The 16,390-nt window shown below is 38.4% G+C and overlaps 1 protein-coding gene and 1 long non-coding RNA gene across 3 annotated transcripts in view; one reads left to right on the top strand and one right to left on the bottom strand.

The window, feature by feature from the left end:
• The window catches only part of LOC136828063 (uncharacterized), a 14,952-nt gene extending 26 nt beyond the window's left edge, over nucleotides 1-14,926 (bottom strand). Inside the window, exons 1-7 of the mRNA XM_067085780.1 lie at nucleotides 14,420-14,926; nucleotides 10,324-10,411; nucleotides 7,053-9,395; nucleotides 6,384-6,526; nucleotides 5,636-5,789; nucleotides 2,616-2,808; nucleotides 1-783 (exon numbers count right to left, since the gene is read on the bottom strand). The exon at nucleotides 1-783 is cut by the window's left edge and continues 26 nt beyond it. Coding sequence (XP_066941881.1) covers nucleotides 8,123-9,394 — 1,272 coding nt within the window. The 5' untranslated portion in view covers nucleotide 9,395; nucleotides 10,324-10,411; nucleotides 14,420-14,926 and the 3' untranslated portion in view covers nucleotides 1-783; nucleotides 2,616-2,808; nucleotides 5,636-5,789; nucleotides 6,384-6,526; nucleotides 7,053-8,122. The remainder of the gene's footprint in view (nucleotides 784-2,615; nucleotides 2,809-5,635; nucleotides 5,790-6,383; nucleotides 6,527-7,052; nucleotides 9,396-10,323; nucleotides 10,412-14,419) is intronic.
• LOC136828084 (uncharacterized) overlaps nucleotides 1-16,390 on the top strand; it is a 102,114-nt gene that overhangs the window by 55,772 nt on the left and 29,952 nt on the right. The window lies entirely within an intron of this gene.

Below are 16,390 nucleotides of genomic sequence, written 5' to 3'. Positions count from 1 at the left end.
TTATTATGATGTTTCTATATTTATGGCTGTTCTAGGCTATAATAGCTTACATTTCCCAAATGCAAACACGTATTAGCCACCATTTGTATTTCACCAGCTGAATGCTTACATAGCGAAGGGTATTGAGTAAAAATATGTTGAAAACTTTTGATATAAGAAACAGTAACAGGGTAATAGAGTTAAAAGAATAGTGGAGTTGGTTAAGGAGAGATTAAAGAATAGAAATGTACGATGATTATACTGTTGGCTAGTTACAATGGTTGCTTGGCAAGCTTTCGATAGCGACAAAACGATTGTAAACAAATAATGTTGAAAGTTTCTTTTTCTTTTCTTTATTACAGTTGATTTTTTAATGATTTGAAATGAGTGCATGCTAATTTTTTATACATTTTATAGGCATATTCTAAGCTTTTCGCTTCTTAGTTGAACTCAATTTTTAGATGTCAGAATCTTAGACTAAGCTACGGTAGCGACTGCTAACATAGCCTAGGCTACCATCATATTTTGATTCCAAAATATAGGGACGTAGCCAGAATCAAAACTCGAACATTACATGGGGTATATGCTAAAGTCCTAATGTATGCAGTAAAAACTGGGGGTCGAACATCACATGGAGTCGAATATTGCACGAGTATATACGGTTCTTCAAGTTTGTGCAGTAAGTATTTTTTTCATCTATTATTTTCGAGTCGGAGGTTTTACTGAAGCCTGAACATGTGTGCACCTGGAACCTCTTCGTGTCAGGAGGTTTACTGAAGCTTGAACATCTCTGCATCATTAACCCTGCCAATGAGAAAAGATGAATTCAGCGAGAAAAAGACTTCCTTACCAGTTTTGTAGAATGACTGAACAGATCTACAGAAAAAACAAAATTATGTAGATACAAGACATAATGGGGCAATTCATGTAAGGTAAATCAATTATTAAAAAGAGCAAATCAGTAAAGATTATTATTATTATTATTAATATTATTATTATTTGGCAGCAGACCCTCTTTTAAATAGGTTCTATTGAATATTATTGCTGCTTCAGCTGCATTTATTTTGTAGAAGACTTTTTCTATTTTCCTTATTGCGGACTTCTCTTCAGTGGAGGTGCGTGCTAACAGCTCGCCTATATTTGTCATTTCATGGGGGAAAAGTCAAAATCTGGATTCTGCTTCTTTATATATTCTATACAGTTAGTTCTATACAATTGTTGCCGCGACGTTTCGACAGACTCTTCTGTCATTCTCCAGCAGGAGCTAGTAGAGGACTGGCAGATTGCAAAGGTCCTTCTGAACTTATACACGGGCTTCAGCGGGGGGTCATGGATGGCGAATTCTGATTGGCTGCAGTCGGCGAACTTCAAGCCAAATTTCTGCGGCGAAGCTCGATCCTGACAGATCTTTGCAACCTGGGAATATCATTCATTCCAGCGTTCCCATTGGCCTGCCGTTGCGTGATGTCATGCCGGCTGACATCATCGGTAGTTTGGCTGCTATTGGGCTGAGGATGAATGATGTCATTATCTACTCTTTCTGAAAACGACAACCCCGAGAATGGAGATGCCCCTGATGAGCAAGGCGCCCTTCGAGACAATCCCCTGACTATGACAGAAAGAGTAGATAATGACATCATTCATCCTCAGCCCAATAGCAGCCAAACTACCGATGATGTCAGCCGGCATGACATCACGCAACGGCAGGCCAATGGGAACACTGGAATGAATGATATTCCCAGGTTGCAAAGATCTGTCAGGATCGAGCTTCGCTGCAGAAATTTGGCTTGAAGTTCGCCGACTGCAACCAATCAGAATTCGCCGTCCATGACCCCCCGCTGAAGCCCGTGTATAAGTTCAGAAGGACCTTTGCAATCTGCCAGTCCTCTACTAGCTCCCGCTGGAGAATGACAGAAGAGTCTGTCGAAACGTCGCGGCAACAATTGTATAGAACTAACTGTATAGAATATATAAAGAAGCAGAATCCAGATTTTGACTTTTCCCCCATGAAATGACAAATATAGGCGAGCTGTTAGCACGCACCTCCACTGAAGAGAAGTCCGCAATAAGGAAAATAGAAAAAGTCTTCTACAAAATATGTGCAGCTGAAGCAGCAGTAATATTCAATAGAACCTATTATTATTATTATTATTATTATTATTATTATTATTATTATTATTATTATTAGTACTAACCAACCTGCAACACGTGCTTTAGTACAGAAAAGGAAATTGAGAAATGAAGAATAAAAGATGAAACGGAAATAATAAAGAAACAAAGGAAATAATACTGACAACAAATAATAATGACCTCAGAGATGTAAGCACTGTAAGGGTGAAACAAAAATGAACAGAAACATTATTATTATTATTATTATTATTATTATTATTATTATTATTATTATTATTATTATTATTATTATTATTATTATTGTTGTTGTTGTTATATTCAGGGCCCACTGACTTGAAGAAATTCAAGCTTCCCTAGAACATGGTGTTCATTTGTAAGAAGTAACAGAAGGTAGTAGTAGGTGAAACAGAGTGAAAGCAGAAGCCACCCTCCCCTCCCCACAAAAAAACTTGTAAGACCAAAGTAAATGAAAAGAGAATTCGGACATAGTCTGATAACAAACTCACCACTTGATACCATAATGACACCGAGTCAGTTCCTCAGCTTTTGTAGACATATACACACTGACGTCAATCTCTGGTTCTATTTCCTCTGGCAAATGGATCCACACTTTCACTGTGAATCCGGCGAGGGAGTCCAGGAGTCTGTGAAGTCCTTTTCGCCCAGGGAACATCGAGGAAAGGAGAGGACAGGAAAGATCTGTGTTGGGGAATATAGGAGGAAATGTGGTGAAATTTAGGCTTTCTAGCCAGTCACTGGGGAAATTGATTTTTGTATCATTTTCAGTAGTAACTTGTATTTACTATTTCCATTATACTGGTTTCGTGTGTGTGTTTTTTTTTCTTGAAAATGTACAGTACTGCAATAGATAGGTATTCAGTAGATGATATATAAATTGCCTGAATACATGACTATATACGGGTTTAGTAGATGGTATCAAAATTGAACGAATAAAACAATATTTAGATTAAATATGTTGTATACATGTATGCATACGTACATGTGCGCACACTCACACACGCACATATCTATATATATTAATTTTATCACTTATGCAATTGTTCTGTGTAATAATTCAATTACTAGAAGGACCTCATTGAAACTGAATGGTATATAGTGGAGGTATTTATTGAGGAAAAGTTACAAGCTCTCTAGGACCAGCTGTTCTCATTGTCAAGTATCTGCCATAGCTACGGATACTTGTCAGTGAGGACAGTTGGGCCTAGAAAGCTTTCAACTTTACCTGAATAAATATCTCTGCTAGATACACACACACACACACATACATTGTAGGGAAAATGACCACAAAATAGACTGGGAAAATATGAGTTTTCTGTACAGGAACACCAACAAAAAGGACAGACTGGTTGTAGAGAACACCTTCATAACATGCGCTAACAACACAATGGCAGGGAACACCGGAAACGGCTGGCTTTGAAGACAGCACATCAAGAAAAACTGTACACTCCACAGTAGCAAGGAAACAAAAGTTTAAATGGGGTCCTGTTAGTAATTCTACTGATGCACAGAACAATTGTGTATGTAATAAAGTTTATATATACATACATACATATATATACAGTATATATATATATATATATTATGTATATATACATACATGCACACATACATACATACATTCATACATACATACATACATACATACATACATACACACACACACACACACACATATATATATATATATATATATATATATATATATATATATATATATATGTGTATACACTAAAGTTGGAGGTGGTTGCTTAAAACCTGGCAAACAGCATCGGACAACTGCCTGTGGCTTGTCACCCTCTTTCTTGTAGCAGATTTGTTGACGACACGTTCCTATTACTTAGAAATAAAGGTCGGGTAGACGAATTCCCTGAATTTGCCAATGAAATGCATCCAAGTATTAAGTTCAAAACCGAATATGAAAATGAAAATAAACTGCCCTTTCTTGATGTGTCTGTTTTTAGATGTGATGAACATTTTAATACCACAGTTTTTAGAAAGAGAACTTTTACTAGTTTGGGTTCTAACTTTTACATCCATTGGTTTTTTTTAAATTTTAAGTTAAATTTGTTGTCTACTCTCTTCCACAGGGCATTTATTTTAAAATGCGGATGGAATGCGTTTCATGAAGAAATCATGTCTCTGCCAATACTTAATAAATAACTGTTTTCCATCTGAACTCTTTTAACAAACAGTTGCAAAAATATCTAAATATCTTCCACCCACAATCTGAAATACCAGCAGGATCTAAACTACCTCTGTATGCTGTGTCCCCCTATTTTATGACAGACACTTTTATCAAGAAGTGAGACTTATGAGCAAGCACCTACCAGCAGTCGATCTAAAATTAATACTGTACAGACAGTCCCCGGTTATCGGCGATCTGGATTTACGGCGCTTGTCAAGTGACGATGATGGCCGGATTTTCGACACCAATCTCCAGTTATCGGCGCCGTTCCATGATTATCGGCGCCGATAACCATGGATCGGCGGTATTATTGCTGATTTTCGCTTATCGTCACACTGTCGGGAACAGAACCTCGGCCGTTAACTGGGGACTGCCTGTACCTTGTAATCCAATGACCATCAAGTCTTTGTTTAAATATGGAGTGTCTGCTTCCTTTGATGACCTTGGGAGTCTTATATTTAATTACCCCAGATGTGACCTGGGGGATATACTTGGGCTTCACTTGGAGACTGTTGAAAATAAGATTGGGTTCTCATTGTGGAGTTAGCTATCATATGGGCAGTAAACTATCAAACCCCGAAATTTCATGTATTAGAGCCCATGAGAAAAAATGCAAATACAATATTAATTACAAATAGGCAAAGCTCCAAATGAATATCAGTTGTCAATGCTTGAAACTCTTTTTATTAGACAACTGGTTCCCCAAATAAATACGCAGTCCACGTCAACTCCTCTGCACCTCTCTTGAGTTTCTGTTGGAACCAAGAAGGACGCTGACTGTCACTCAGCTTTTGCCTTCAGCACTACCTGACAATCAATGTTCCCTTCTGTTGTAGCTCCCTTTACATTCCTTCATGTTTTAATCTGAGTCTGATTTTAATTCTGTTGTTCTTTTTAATTTGGAGCTTTGAAAATGGGACAGATGGTGCTGAAACGTTTTCACAATAAATCACATTGAAAGGATTTTGGGATCTCTCCTTCCTCCAGTGTCCGATGTTATATACACATACCACATACATGTATCAAACAAATTAAATGTGTCTGATTGAGGGTAGGTATTGATCTAATAGAAATCATTAGATCCACTACAAATGAAAATATGAATAGTAATCCATTTGAAGTCCTTGATAGAATGAGAGTCAGAATGTATCTGTTACTTCTGAGAACATGCTTCTCCTGTCTCAAAGGAGAAACAAAAGCATCCTCTCTTTTTCTCCCTCCCTCTAGGAGTTTTAGTATTAGTAGTAGTATTTATAGTAGCTTGCCTTTGAAACGGCTCCTCGCTTTGGTTGTGGTGCTTGTTTACAGAATGGGGATTACCTTTGTTCGCTGTGTGGTCGGAGGCCACAAAGGATCTTTGGGACCTTTTCAACTTCCTCTTCAGTCTTGATGTCGCTTATGTAAACGGAGACGCCTTGAATACCTTCCGGAATTGGGTGAAGCACTTCTCCAATGTTGACACTGAGGCAAATCCCTTGATGGGGAGACAGAGAATGACCTTGAATTCAAGGAAATGATATCTCATGGCTCAGCTGGTACGAATGTAGCAAATGTCAACTACATGAAGGAGTAATGTCTGTACTGAAAGTTTGTGAGTGAGGAAAAACAGGGAAGAGGTTGATTGCTGTAGAGACTTATAATGAAGTGGAAGGTTGAGAATTCTTGTAAAATTGACTGTTGAAGGAACGAGGGGGGGTACAACTGAAAGGTTGAGGAAAATGAAGGCCACCAGGAGTTGATGGGATTACAGGAGAGATGCTGCCGCACAGTTATGATGGCGTGATTGAGTGGATGACCAGGGCTTGTAAGGTACGTCTGGATGAGGGAAATGTTTTAAGCTGAATGAGTGGGTGAGAGAAATAATTGTTTCTCTGCATATAGGTCAAGGTGACAGAGGCAACTTGAAGAATCATATGGGCATAACATTACTTCATATGCTAGGATTTTGGTCGAAGGATTACCTTCCAAATTACAAGTGCAAAAGGAAGCAGAAATGATCTGAGGAAGGAGAGGTAATATCAGTTCCATGAAGGAAATATAGAAGTTCTTAGTTTGGTTTTGAACTCACTCAATTCTGTTAGCTCTGCTGTCGTTGCTAGAGAGGCCAGGAAGGCGTTCATTGTGTCCTCATTGGGCAGCCTCACGAAGAGGGTTTTCATAGTGTGAGGCACCTGGAATTTGGAACTCCAAATGCCTACATACCTCTTGCAGCTATTCAAAAGGGAAGAGATAATGTCATTATTATTATAACTGATGATGAGGAATAAATGGAAAATATGAAGAAAAGGGAATTGATCCCAAACGACATTTATCTACCTATTATCTAATGATGGACTAATGATTATAGTGGTGCTTATCAAGATAAAAGAGATGCTGGTGATGAGACTTAAACTCTCTCAAGACTTGAAGGACTTGGATGGAGAAAAGATCACACTGGGAGAAACATAGAGGGAGAGGAGATGGAGAAGAGGAACTGAAAATTGATGATATAGAGATGGTGAGATCAGTTTCTGGGGACTATGAAGGGGATTCTGCCTGCTTGAAATTTTGATTTTGTCAGATTCAATAGATTCTATTTTTTTTTTTTTTTTTAAGAAGACCACCTGAAACCCACCTCATCCCCAGCCCCAACATCATTCCAGCAACCCTCCTTTATAACACTGTTCTTTCTCCATTACCTAAGAAGTAGTCATACGAATGCAAAAGTACTTACATATGTATTTATGTTGATACTTACTTAGAGAGGAGATTTTGAATGGCGTTTTCTTGCGAGTTATTTATTTCAGGAGCAACTCCTTTGAAAAGGTCTAAGAGAATAGTTTGGTTGACTCTGAACTGAAGTTTTGTGATATCTTGTTGAAGTTCATGTAGGGAAAAGGAGTCTCCACTAGATCTATTATGAAGGGATATTATCGTTAGCAACAGACGTATCCAAGGCTCTGAGGAGCGCACAGTAGGCATCGAACGAGAAGTCTGAAATGACAATTTTGTTCTGGAACATGTTATGTCTCTTGACAATCCACTTCGCAGTGAAGTCATCACACTTGAGGTTGTGCAGGACTTTCAGCCAAGAGTCACTGTCTCTTAACCCTGACATCTCCAAGAGATTCAGTACTTCTTCTTTGATTGGCTGTGCTAGCTGATTTTCACTAACATGGAAAATGCTGAGAGTTTGTATGAGCAAGTTTTGATATTTGGCAAAAGATTTAGGGGGTGAACCATCATGGAGCTTGTTGAAGATGTCAACTATGTTTTCTTTTCTGTTTCTGATTTTGTCACCTTTTGTAGATGTTGTAAGCACCCATGAACTCTTGGTTTCCTTTATGAGGAAAACTGTATCAGGAGTCTTTCAAGTAGTCACTTTCTTGAGAAAAGCACCAGCCATTTCTTCGACTGGCACTTTCAAACGGTAACAGAGTTCTTTAATGTTGTCATAGGCTGACTTGGGAAGATAGATGTCATCATTTTTTAGCCCTAAAAGGGACTCCCAGCTTAGTTGTTCAAGAAACTGATCAGTTTTGTGTTGCAGTTCACTTTCTTTAAAGCTACACGTGTTCTCGTACGTCTGCAAACGCTCCTCTAATTTTGAACGGCACAAGACTAAAATTTGCCAGTAGAGCTCAGCCTCAGTTGTGATTCCACTCACTACTTCTGGCTTGAGCATCCAAAGGATTGTTACAAGGGAGAGATTATAGGGGAGTTTCCACACCTCACTCATTTTGTGCTCGGTTTTCTTGAGGTATATCAACAGTCCTTCAAGCCCTTGCAAAGGTGTAGACTTCTGAGATAGACCATGAAAGTATTTTCTCACAAACTCCGTCCTTTGTCGACTTCAATACCTACAAGCCAAACGTGAACAGCATTTACATTTCTCATTCCCAGTTTACGAGCTAATTGCTTCTCAGCTTCAGGTCTGGTCGTAACAATAACAGTCAAGTTCTTGTGGTGTTTTGCCAAGTACAAGATTTCTTGGAACAGCTTAGATGAACTGGAGTTGATCTCATCGTAACCATCCAAGATCACCAAGTTTTTCAGACCTAGGACTACCTGGACAAAGTCTTTGTTGTTGAAACACTGATGAACATGACCTAATGAGTGCTGCAAAATCTCCAGGAATGTCTCAGTTCGATCTCTGAACTCTGCATATAAAAGCAGGTCGAAAGAATCAAGGCCTTTAATGTACCCAGCCTTCTGAACCCAGTCAGAGGTGATCTTTTTTAATATTGTGGTTTTGCCCACTCCTGCATATCCCTTGAGCAATATAAATCCTTTAGGATTAGTGTTAGATGCAATGGCTATAATGTCTTCTAGTGAAACTTTCGCTCGTTGTTTGTTGTCCTCCTCCAACATCATTCCCGTGAATATATCCTTCACCGCAACTTCGTGTCCCTTCGTCTCGTCAAAGATCAGGAGCAGAGGGTTAAAGGTCGTGATTCTGTTCAGATGTTTTATCAACACTGGTTTGCCCTCCTTTTTCACATATTCCTTTTTTCGTTGAAACATCGATTCTTCATCTCTGATTTTAGTGATCCTCCAGTTGAATTCCTTCGTGTGTTCCTTGATTTCTTCTTCTTCCACGTGACTACACCCTTTACCCACACTCTCAAGGACGTTTATAACGTTTACACGAAGTTCTTCTGTTTTGGTCATGAAATCTTCCTTCGAAAATCTGGCCTTTTCATGAGTCAACTCGTTTCTTTTGTCCTTCAGTTCTGTGATGAGACGTTCTGGCGCTTCCCCGTTTTCCCGTGACCAAGCCTGTTCACCCTCCTTGGCCAAACCTCCGCAATTCCTCAGGAGGAGACAGATTAAGGTGGTGTCCCATGTCTTACCTTCCTGATCTTCCGTTATAGCTTTATTTTGCTGTTCGGTGAGCTTTTTGTTGAGCTTCTTTATATCCTCCTTACTGATTTTCTCATTGTATTCCATGTACTCTATGAAGTTATATTTAGTCTGGTCCCAGCCTGGTGTAACCCAGGTGAGAATCAGCCTCATGACGGGACAAATGACCTCATCGATCATGTCCTGCAGGAGGTTGCGAGGTATGAAGGAGTCTTCTGTGGCTGGTGCAGGATCCATCCTGCCAAATGCCAGAGAGAAAATCAATATTATTATTATTATTATTATTCAGAAGATGAAACCTATTCATATGGAACAAGCCCACTAAAAGGTCCATTGACTTGTAATTCAAGCTTCCAGAGAATATGGTGTTCATTCGAAAGAAGTAAGAGGAGGTAAAGGGGAATAAAGAAAGAAGAGCTCTTACTTATTAAAAAGACAAAAATATATCAATAAACAGATAGAACTGTATTAAAATGCAAGGAGAATAGTATTAGGGTAGTAAGGCCTTGCATCTTAGCTTGAACTTCTGCAGTTCCAATTGCATGACGTCATCAGAGGCTGTTCCACAGTCCTACGGTGTGAGGAAACATAATGTAAAGATGAATATTTCCTTATGGGAACTAGTAAACAAATATTTTATTATCAAAATTTCATGGCCATTGCTAATTAAAGGGCCATGGTAAATCTGAAGATTTTTGTATGGGGTAAAATTCTCTTTGGTTCATAAAATATTTTAGTCTATGCTGAATGTCTTATCACTAGTTTATTATAATATATATATTATATATATATATATATATATATATATATATATATATATTTTATATATATATTTATATATATATATATATATATATATATATATATATATATATATATATATATATATATATATATATATAATACATATATTGTGTAGTATATATGTGTCTGTGCATGCACTTTTATGCATGTATGGTGAAGTATCATATATATAGGCTGCTACATCATGCATACATGTCTTAGTTTCATATCCTTGGGCAATTTTGTCATTATCCCTGATATTATAATTCATCATCCTACTGTAAGTACAAATTAAACTGCATTTACTTAAGCTACCTATTCCAATTTCATAACATTTGGTTAGGCTGTAGGCCTGACAGAACCTTCAGTTACGATGTACTTACTTTCTCTTTTTTTCCCTGAAGCCATAGGTTTTATTCAGCCACTATGTTTCCCTGGGAATGACAGAGTGCAATCCACACCCAGCCGGAACTGCAAAAAGCCGGGTATTGAAAAATTAATAGAAATAATGTGACAAGATGAAAAAATTGCAATAACTCTACCTTAAACAAACCGTTACTGCCTTAAACAAACCGTTACTGCTTCAGACATCAGCCCTGCAGGGGAACTGAAGTTTCATCTTGGTTCATTTTAACACCATTGTGGATTTGACCAAAATACGCCTGTTTAAACAGTTGGTAAAAGCCTAAGTAAATAAAACAAGTAAAAAATGTGCCAAAGTTTCTTCGGCGCAATAGTTTTCTGTACAGAGTATAATGCTGTGTGGAACTTTCAGCTGTGGCCCGTGAAACTTAGCCACGGTCCGGTGGTGGCCTGTGTTGTTGGTACCTATAATGGTGCCAGAAATACGATTATGGCTAACTGTAACCCTGCCTAAAATAAAAGCTACAGAGGCTAGAGGGCTGCAATTTGGTATGTTTGATGATTGAAGGGTGGATGATTAACATACCAATTTGCAGCCCTCTAGCCTCCTCAGTAGTTTTTAAGATGTGAAGGTGGACAGAAGTGTGGACAGACAGACAAAGCCATCTCAGTAGTTTTCTTTTGCAGAAAACTATACTCTGAGACATTCGTGGTCTACTGGAATTTCGTCAGTTTGCATATGCATATAATCACTTTCTTCTTTTTTGTATATGTATGGTTAGCCTGAGTGGTTTTGAATGTGTCTGTATATATATTTAGATACATGCCTCATGAAAGTGTTTCGTTTTGAGAGATTTATCAACGGAAATTTCGCTGATAAGATGGATGTCCGTTGTACGTTTGAACCCCTCCCCCCCCACTCTCTCTGTCTCTCTCTCTCTCCCGTTTGCCTTACATTTCTTCTCTTTACTCCAGTAAGCCTGTGTCTAAATCCTCAGACTGATTTGTGCTGCAATATATATATATATATATATATATATATATATATATATATATATATATATATATATATATATATATATATATATGTAACAATTGTTTTTCACTTGAGAAATATATATATATATATATATATATATATATATATATATATATATATATATATATATATATATATATATATATATATATGGATATTAAATTTTATATTATCAACTCTGGCTTTTTTTATATTCATTGTGATATAAGTATATCTTAGTTTAACCAGACCATTGAGCTGGTTAACAGCTCTCCTAGGGCTGGCCTGAAGGATTAGACTAAATTTTACGCGGCTAAGAACCAACTGGTTACCTAGCAACGGGACCTACAGCTTATTGTGGAATCCGAACCACATTATGACGAGAAATTAATTTCTTTCACCAGAAATAAATTCCTCTAATTCTTCATTGGTGGTTTGGAGAATCGAACGCTGGGCCAACAGCGTGCTAGTCGAAAGCTCTACCACCCCACCAAAGAAGAACTCATTGCGATATAGGCTTCCCCCTTTCAGATGTGTGACAAAATCCCTCAAGTTCTTTTCGGTTGAAGGTACACAGTGGGCCACAGTGGACTGGGTTTTTTTTGAGAGCTCTATAGTTACATTAACGCTGTCATTCATTTCAGAAACTGTGATTCCTTTCAGAAGCTGTGATTCCTTTCGAGGGATTTACATCATCAGCATATGATCCTCGTACGCGCTCCTTTTTCTACTCACTTGCATTGTAATCTTAATTCTCGTTTTTCTGAAGATTTTCTTTATTGACAGTAACTGATTAAGTTTGTCGATGCAAATAGTTGCAGCCAAGTATAAAAATTTCTTCGCCAAACCGTTAGTTTAAACAAAGAATAGACATAGTGACATACTTCCACTTTTGTCCTTATGAAGCAACAGCGATGCCCAATTACCTGCCTTGGCATGCGGAAGTATATCTCTTCTTCTTGGCAGTCTGGAGGCACACTCACAGGCGTCCGCAAGTGTCACATCTGTGGTCTGTGGACTGTGTTGCTGGGGCTACTGCTCTGTGATGCCTGTCTCTTGTATCGGCGAGACGGCATCTCTCTCCAGTCCTCCTGAAATGCGGCAGTTGCTGTTCGGGTGAGGGATCTCCACAGTTTTCTGTCTTTTGTTGAGGCCTTCAGGTTCTGAGGTTCGATGCCGCACCACCTAAGGTTGTTCTTCAAGGTGTCTTTGAACCCTCCTTGCTCGCGCGTCCCCTCTTTCAGCTGCAGATGCGGCTTCCGTCCATTCTGATGACGAGGCCTGTCCAGCGAAGTTGGGCCTTCAGGAGCATCGTCTCGATATTGTCGCCTTGTTGCAGTTTTGCTTTTATGCATGTTATCACTTGATGTGCCTTTAATAATTGGTACATATTAATGTGCCTCTTTGGTGACTTTATTTAGTCCTCGTGTTCATGCCTCATGTCAGCTCTCTTGCAGGCAGCTTGTACAGCATGTTCATGCTTAACCTCAAAAAATTAACTGCATCTGATTTCTAAAATTTCTCTCCCTTTTCGTGTGAATAAATTGTGACCATAGTTTAATGGGAGGTCAGTGTATGTAAATAGATGGAAAGATACTTCGATACAGAAACTCAAGGTCAGTAATTCGGATTTGGATCATTACTGGTTTTCATTATTGCTAATTTGAGAATCAACTAATGACCCAGACAGAAGGGGCACAGAGACCTCAGAGCTTTGTAGCGAGAGGAACATCTTGAGACATTAGGAAATGTGACCTTATCAGTCCTACAATTGAAAAACTAAAATGGCTGAATATGGAAGGGGGGAAAGAGAGAGCGTGTTTCAATCTAAGAGTTTTCATATTTGGGTGTGGGTCATCAAAGTTCGACCCCCCATAGGGGGAGAGTTGCGTCAGTGCACCTCACAGGTTGCACTGTAAGCATTACTAAAGGTTCTTTGCAGCGCCCCTTAACGTCAACCCCTTTCGTTCCATTTACTGTACCTCCATCCATATTGCCTTTCTTCCATCTTGCTATCCACCCTCTCGTAACAATTATTTCAAAGTGCAGCTGCTTCGAGGTTTTCTCGTGTTATGCCTTTCAGAGCTTCTTTTACTCCCTACTCTCAATTTCCTTTCCATCACTGAAAGACCTCATAGGTCCCAGTGCTTGGCCTTTGGCCTAAACTCTGTATTCCATTCCTGTAACGAAATATAGCGCGATAATCTCTAGTGTGGAAGATCTGCATGAAAAAATCAATAGAAGAAAAGATGGAAGCTATGGAAGGAAGACTGCTTCTGTGTTGGGGGGAGGGATACAGTGCTGGTATTTCCTGTAGAAGTTTTGTCGTTTATTTTTCATTTCCTGTTACGATTCAGTGAAGCAGATAATTTCTCTACTAGCAAGCAGCATTATATATATATATATATATATATATATATATATGATATATAAATACATACATATATATATATGTATATGTATATATACATACACACATATGTATATATAATATATATAAATACAAATATATATAATGTATATATTGTGATATATATATGTATATATACAAATGTATATATATTACACACATATATATACTGTTATATATATATATATATATATATATATATATATATATATATATATATATATATATATATATATAAGTATTGAGTCCATTGCCCGTTTTTACCTTGGAAATTGGTTATTCCTATACTTTTAGGGCTGCTGATAAAGGAGACGCATTTGTTGGTTGTCGGCCAAGTGTCATTTGCCTCATAACTCTACCCAACAGTGACGGGGGACTGAGGGAATTGCGGGTTTTGCGTGGTGGATGACAAGCACACGTGAAGCGGACATGTTGACAAGGGTTCTGCACTGTCGTCGGGGAAACGGAGAGGGGGCGGGGTGCGGGGGACGGGGTGCGGGGGCGTTAGGTAGAAAGCGTCATGAGGAAGAAAAAAAACCTTTATCTCCTTTGCCAACAGCCCTAAAGGTATTGGGGAAAAGCAGTTCCTAAGGCAAAGATCAGTTCGCGGGAGTTCCGAACTCGTAAAGTAATGTGGGAAAAAAAAAAAAACTCGATACACTAAGAAACCAAGCACCAATAAGCTTACCTTAGTGACTCCGAGCCTGTTTCTGGGGGAGCAGAATGCTTTTTACTGAATGTCCAGCCTGCACTCACTACTTTTTTTGGTTTTGTTTAAAGGCCGTGATCTTGACGCAGCTGAATTAACGTCTCGTAATTGCCGTGATAATATACGTTAATTTCCCGGTAGCTGACGATACAGTTTTCGCAGGTAGCGGCCAAAGAGTGGCGTGTTATAGGTTCAAAGGAGCGTAAACTTCATGATAAGGAATCAGCCGGTATACTGACACGATAAGGAATCAGCCGGTATACTGAATCGAAATACTAAAGATTCAGACCAAATTATCGTACCATACCTCTTCTATTTATCGTTTTTCATTAGCAGTATCGTCCATTTTTCATTTCATAGTGTACCTATATTTCACCTACAACAATATATCTTTATATCTATTGCTGTAAGGCTAAATAAAAAATCTTGATATCATTCCTATTTATTGCTAATAATGACCCCAAAAAATTAGAACAAAAAGATAACTTTTCCGTAGGCTGTACAAAGTAGCCTATTTAGTACTTCAGTGAATATTATTATTATATTGCCATTATATATCACCAGTGTAGACGTAAGAAAAGAAAAAAAATCACAACTAACATGAGTATTGTTGTTCGTAAACATCACATTACAGCACCAATACAAAAGGGGAAAAAAAAATAGGCCTATGCAGCAAAATCATATAATTGTTTATTTTCAGTTCTTCACTGATTACCATTACTAATCATCAGTGTTATCATCAATGAAAATGAAAAGAAAAACACGACAAAAAAGATCACTGTTAATAATCATCAGTATTATCATCAATGAAAACGAAACAAAAAGATCAGTAATGGTCCGCCTTTTTTTTTTTTTTGCTGTAAATATTCAAAAACACTGTACACGATTTCCTTCGCCTGGTGCATAAACGTACTTTTAAGGGACTCTCCAATGTCTTGTATGGTTGGGTCAAGGTCGTTAAATGAGATTAGAAAACGTCTTCAAAAACCATGCCACGTATACGAGTGTAAGTTTTTTTTTCTATCTTCTGGTAATAAAAATGAATTGAACGACTTTGTAGTTGAGAAATAATAAATTCTGGGGCAACTCTGTGTAGAAATACTTTCAAAATCTTGTAATTTATATACCATGAATTTTGTAAATTTGACATGACTGTATTAATCAACTTTAGCTCCGCCCTGCCACTCGATAGGAGTTGAAGCTGATTGTAAACAACCTTAAAATGATCGTTTGGATGTTTACAATATCAGCAGAATCGTTTCACATGGAGAGAGAGACGGTCGAGACTCGGGACAGACAGACTGTGATTCAAGACTTAATGGTGTCATGTCCTTAAAATAGGTTCTCAATGACATGACACCTCGACCATTGGTAATTGAGTACAGGGTGAGGGAGGGAGGGGGGGGGGCGGTGGTTACATAGTTGTCCGTTACCTTTCTATCTCTTCTTTGCCTTCTATCCCTTTTGAGCTTTACTTATTTTCAGGCGGTGAATGGCCTTAGATGCCTTATAGCCTTGAATCTTCTAGATTCCTATAAGTTGACGAAAAGGTCCAAATTATCGTACATTTCCAGTAATTATCTTAAATATATCGGGAATTATCGTATATCGTACGCACGTTATCGTACAGAGAGTGAAATTATCGTACCCTACGATAATTATCGTACGTCTGGGAACCCTGTAACAGTAACGAAACGTTCCAATGCAAGCAGGCGGGTGCAACAGTTGAAAGATGGTGCAGTGACGAGCTCGTAAGAATACCCTCCCACACCCCCTCCAACGGCGGGAGAAACTTCTCAACACCTCCTGAAGCCCTTGTTTCCTCACAGTTCCTCTAGGGTGCAGCCCCATTCTTTGAGGCCGATCCTCAACTGTGATGCCGAATTGTAACGCTTACAAGGTGAACGTCACTCGGGTGGAATGCATTAATGCACAGGAGCAGTAATATTT

Source organism: Macrobrachium rosenbergii, chromosome 3, assembly GCF_040412425.1.
Source record: "Macrobrachium rosenbergii isolate ZJJX-2024 chromosome 3, ASM4041242v1, whole genome shotgun sequence".
NCBI lineage: Eukaryota > Metazoa > Arthropoda > Malacostraca > Decapoda > Palaemonidae > Macrobrachium > Macrobrachium rosenbergii.
The sequence above is the reverse complement of the archived record's forward strand: the minus strand, read 5'-3'. Positions and strand labels throughout refer to the sequence as shown.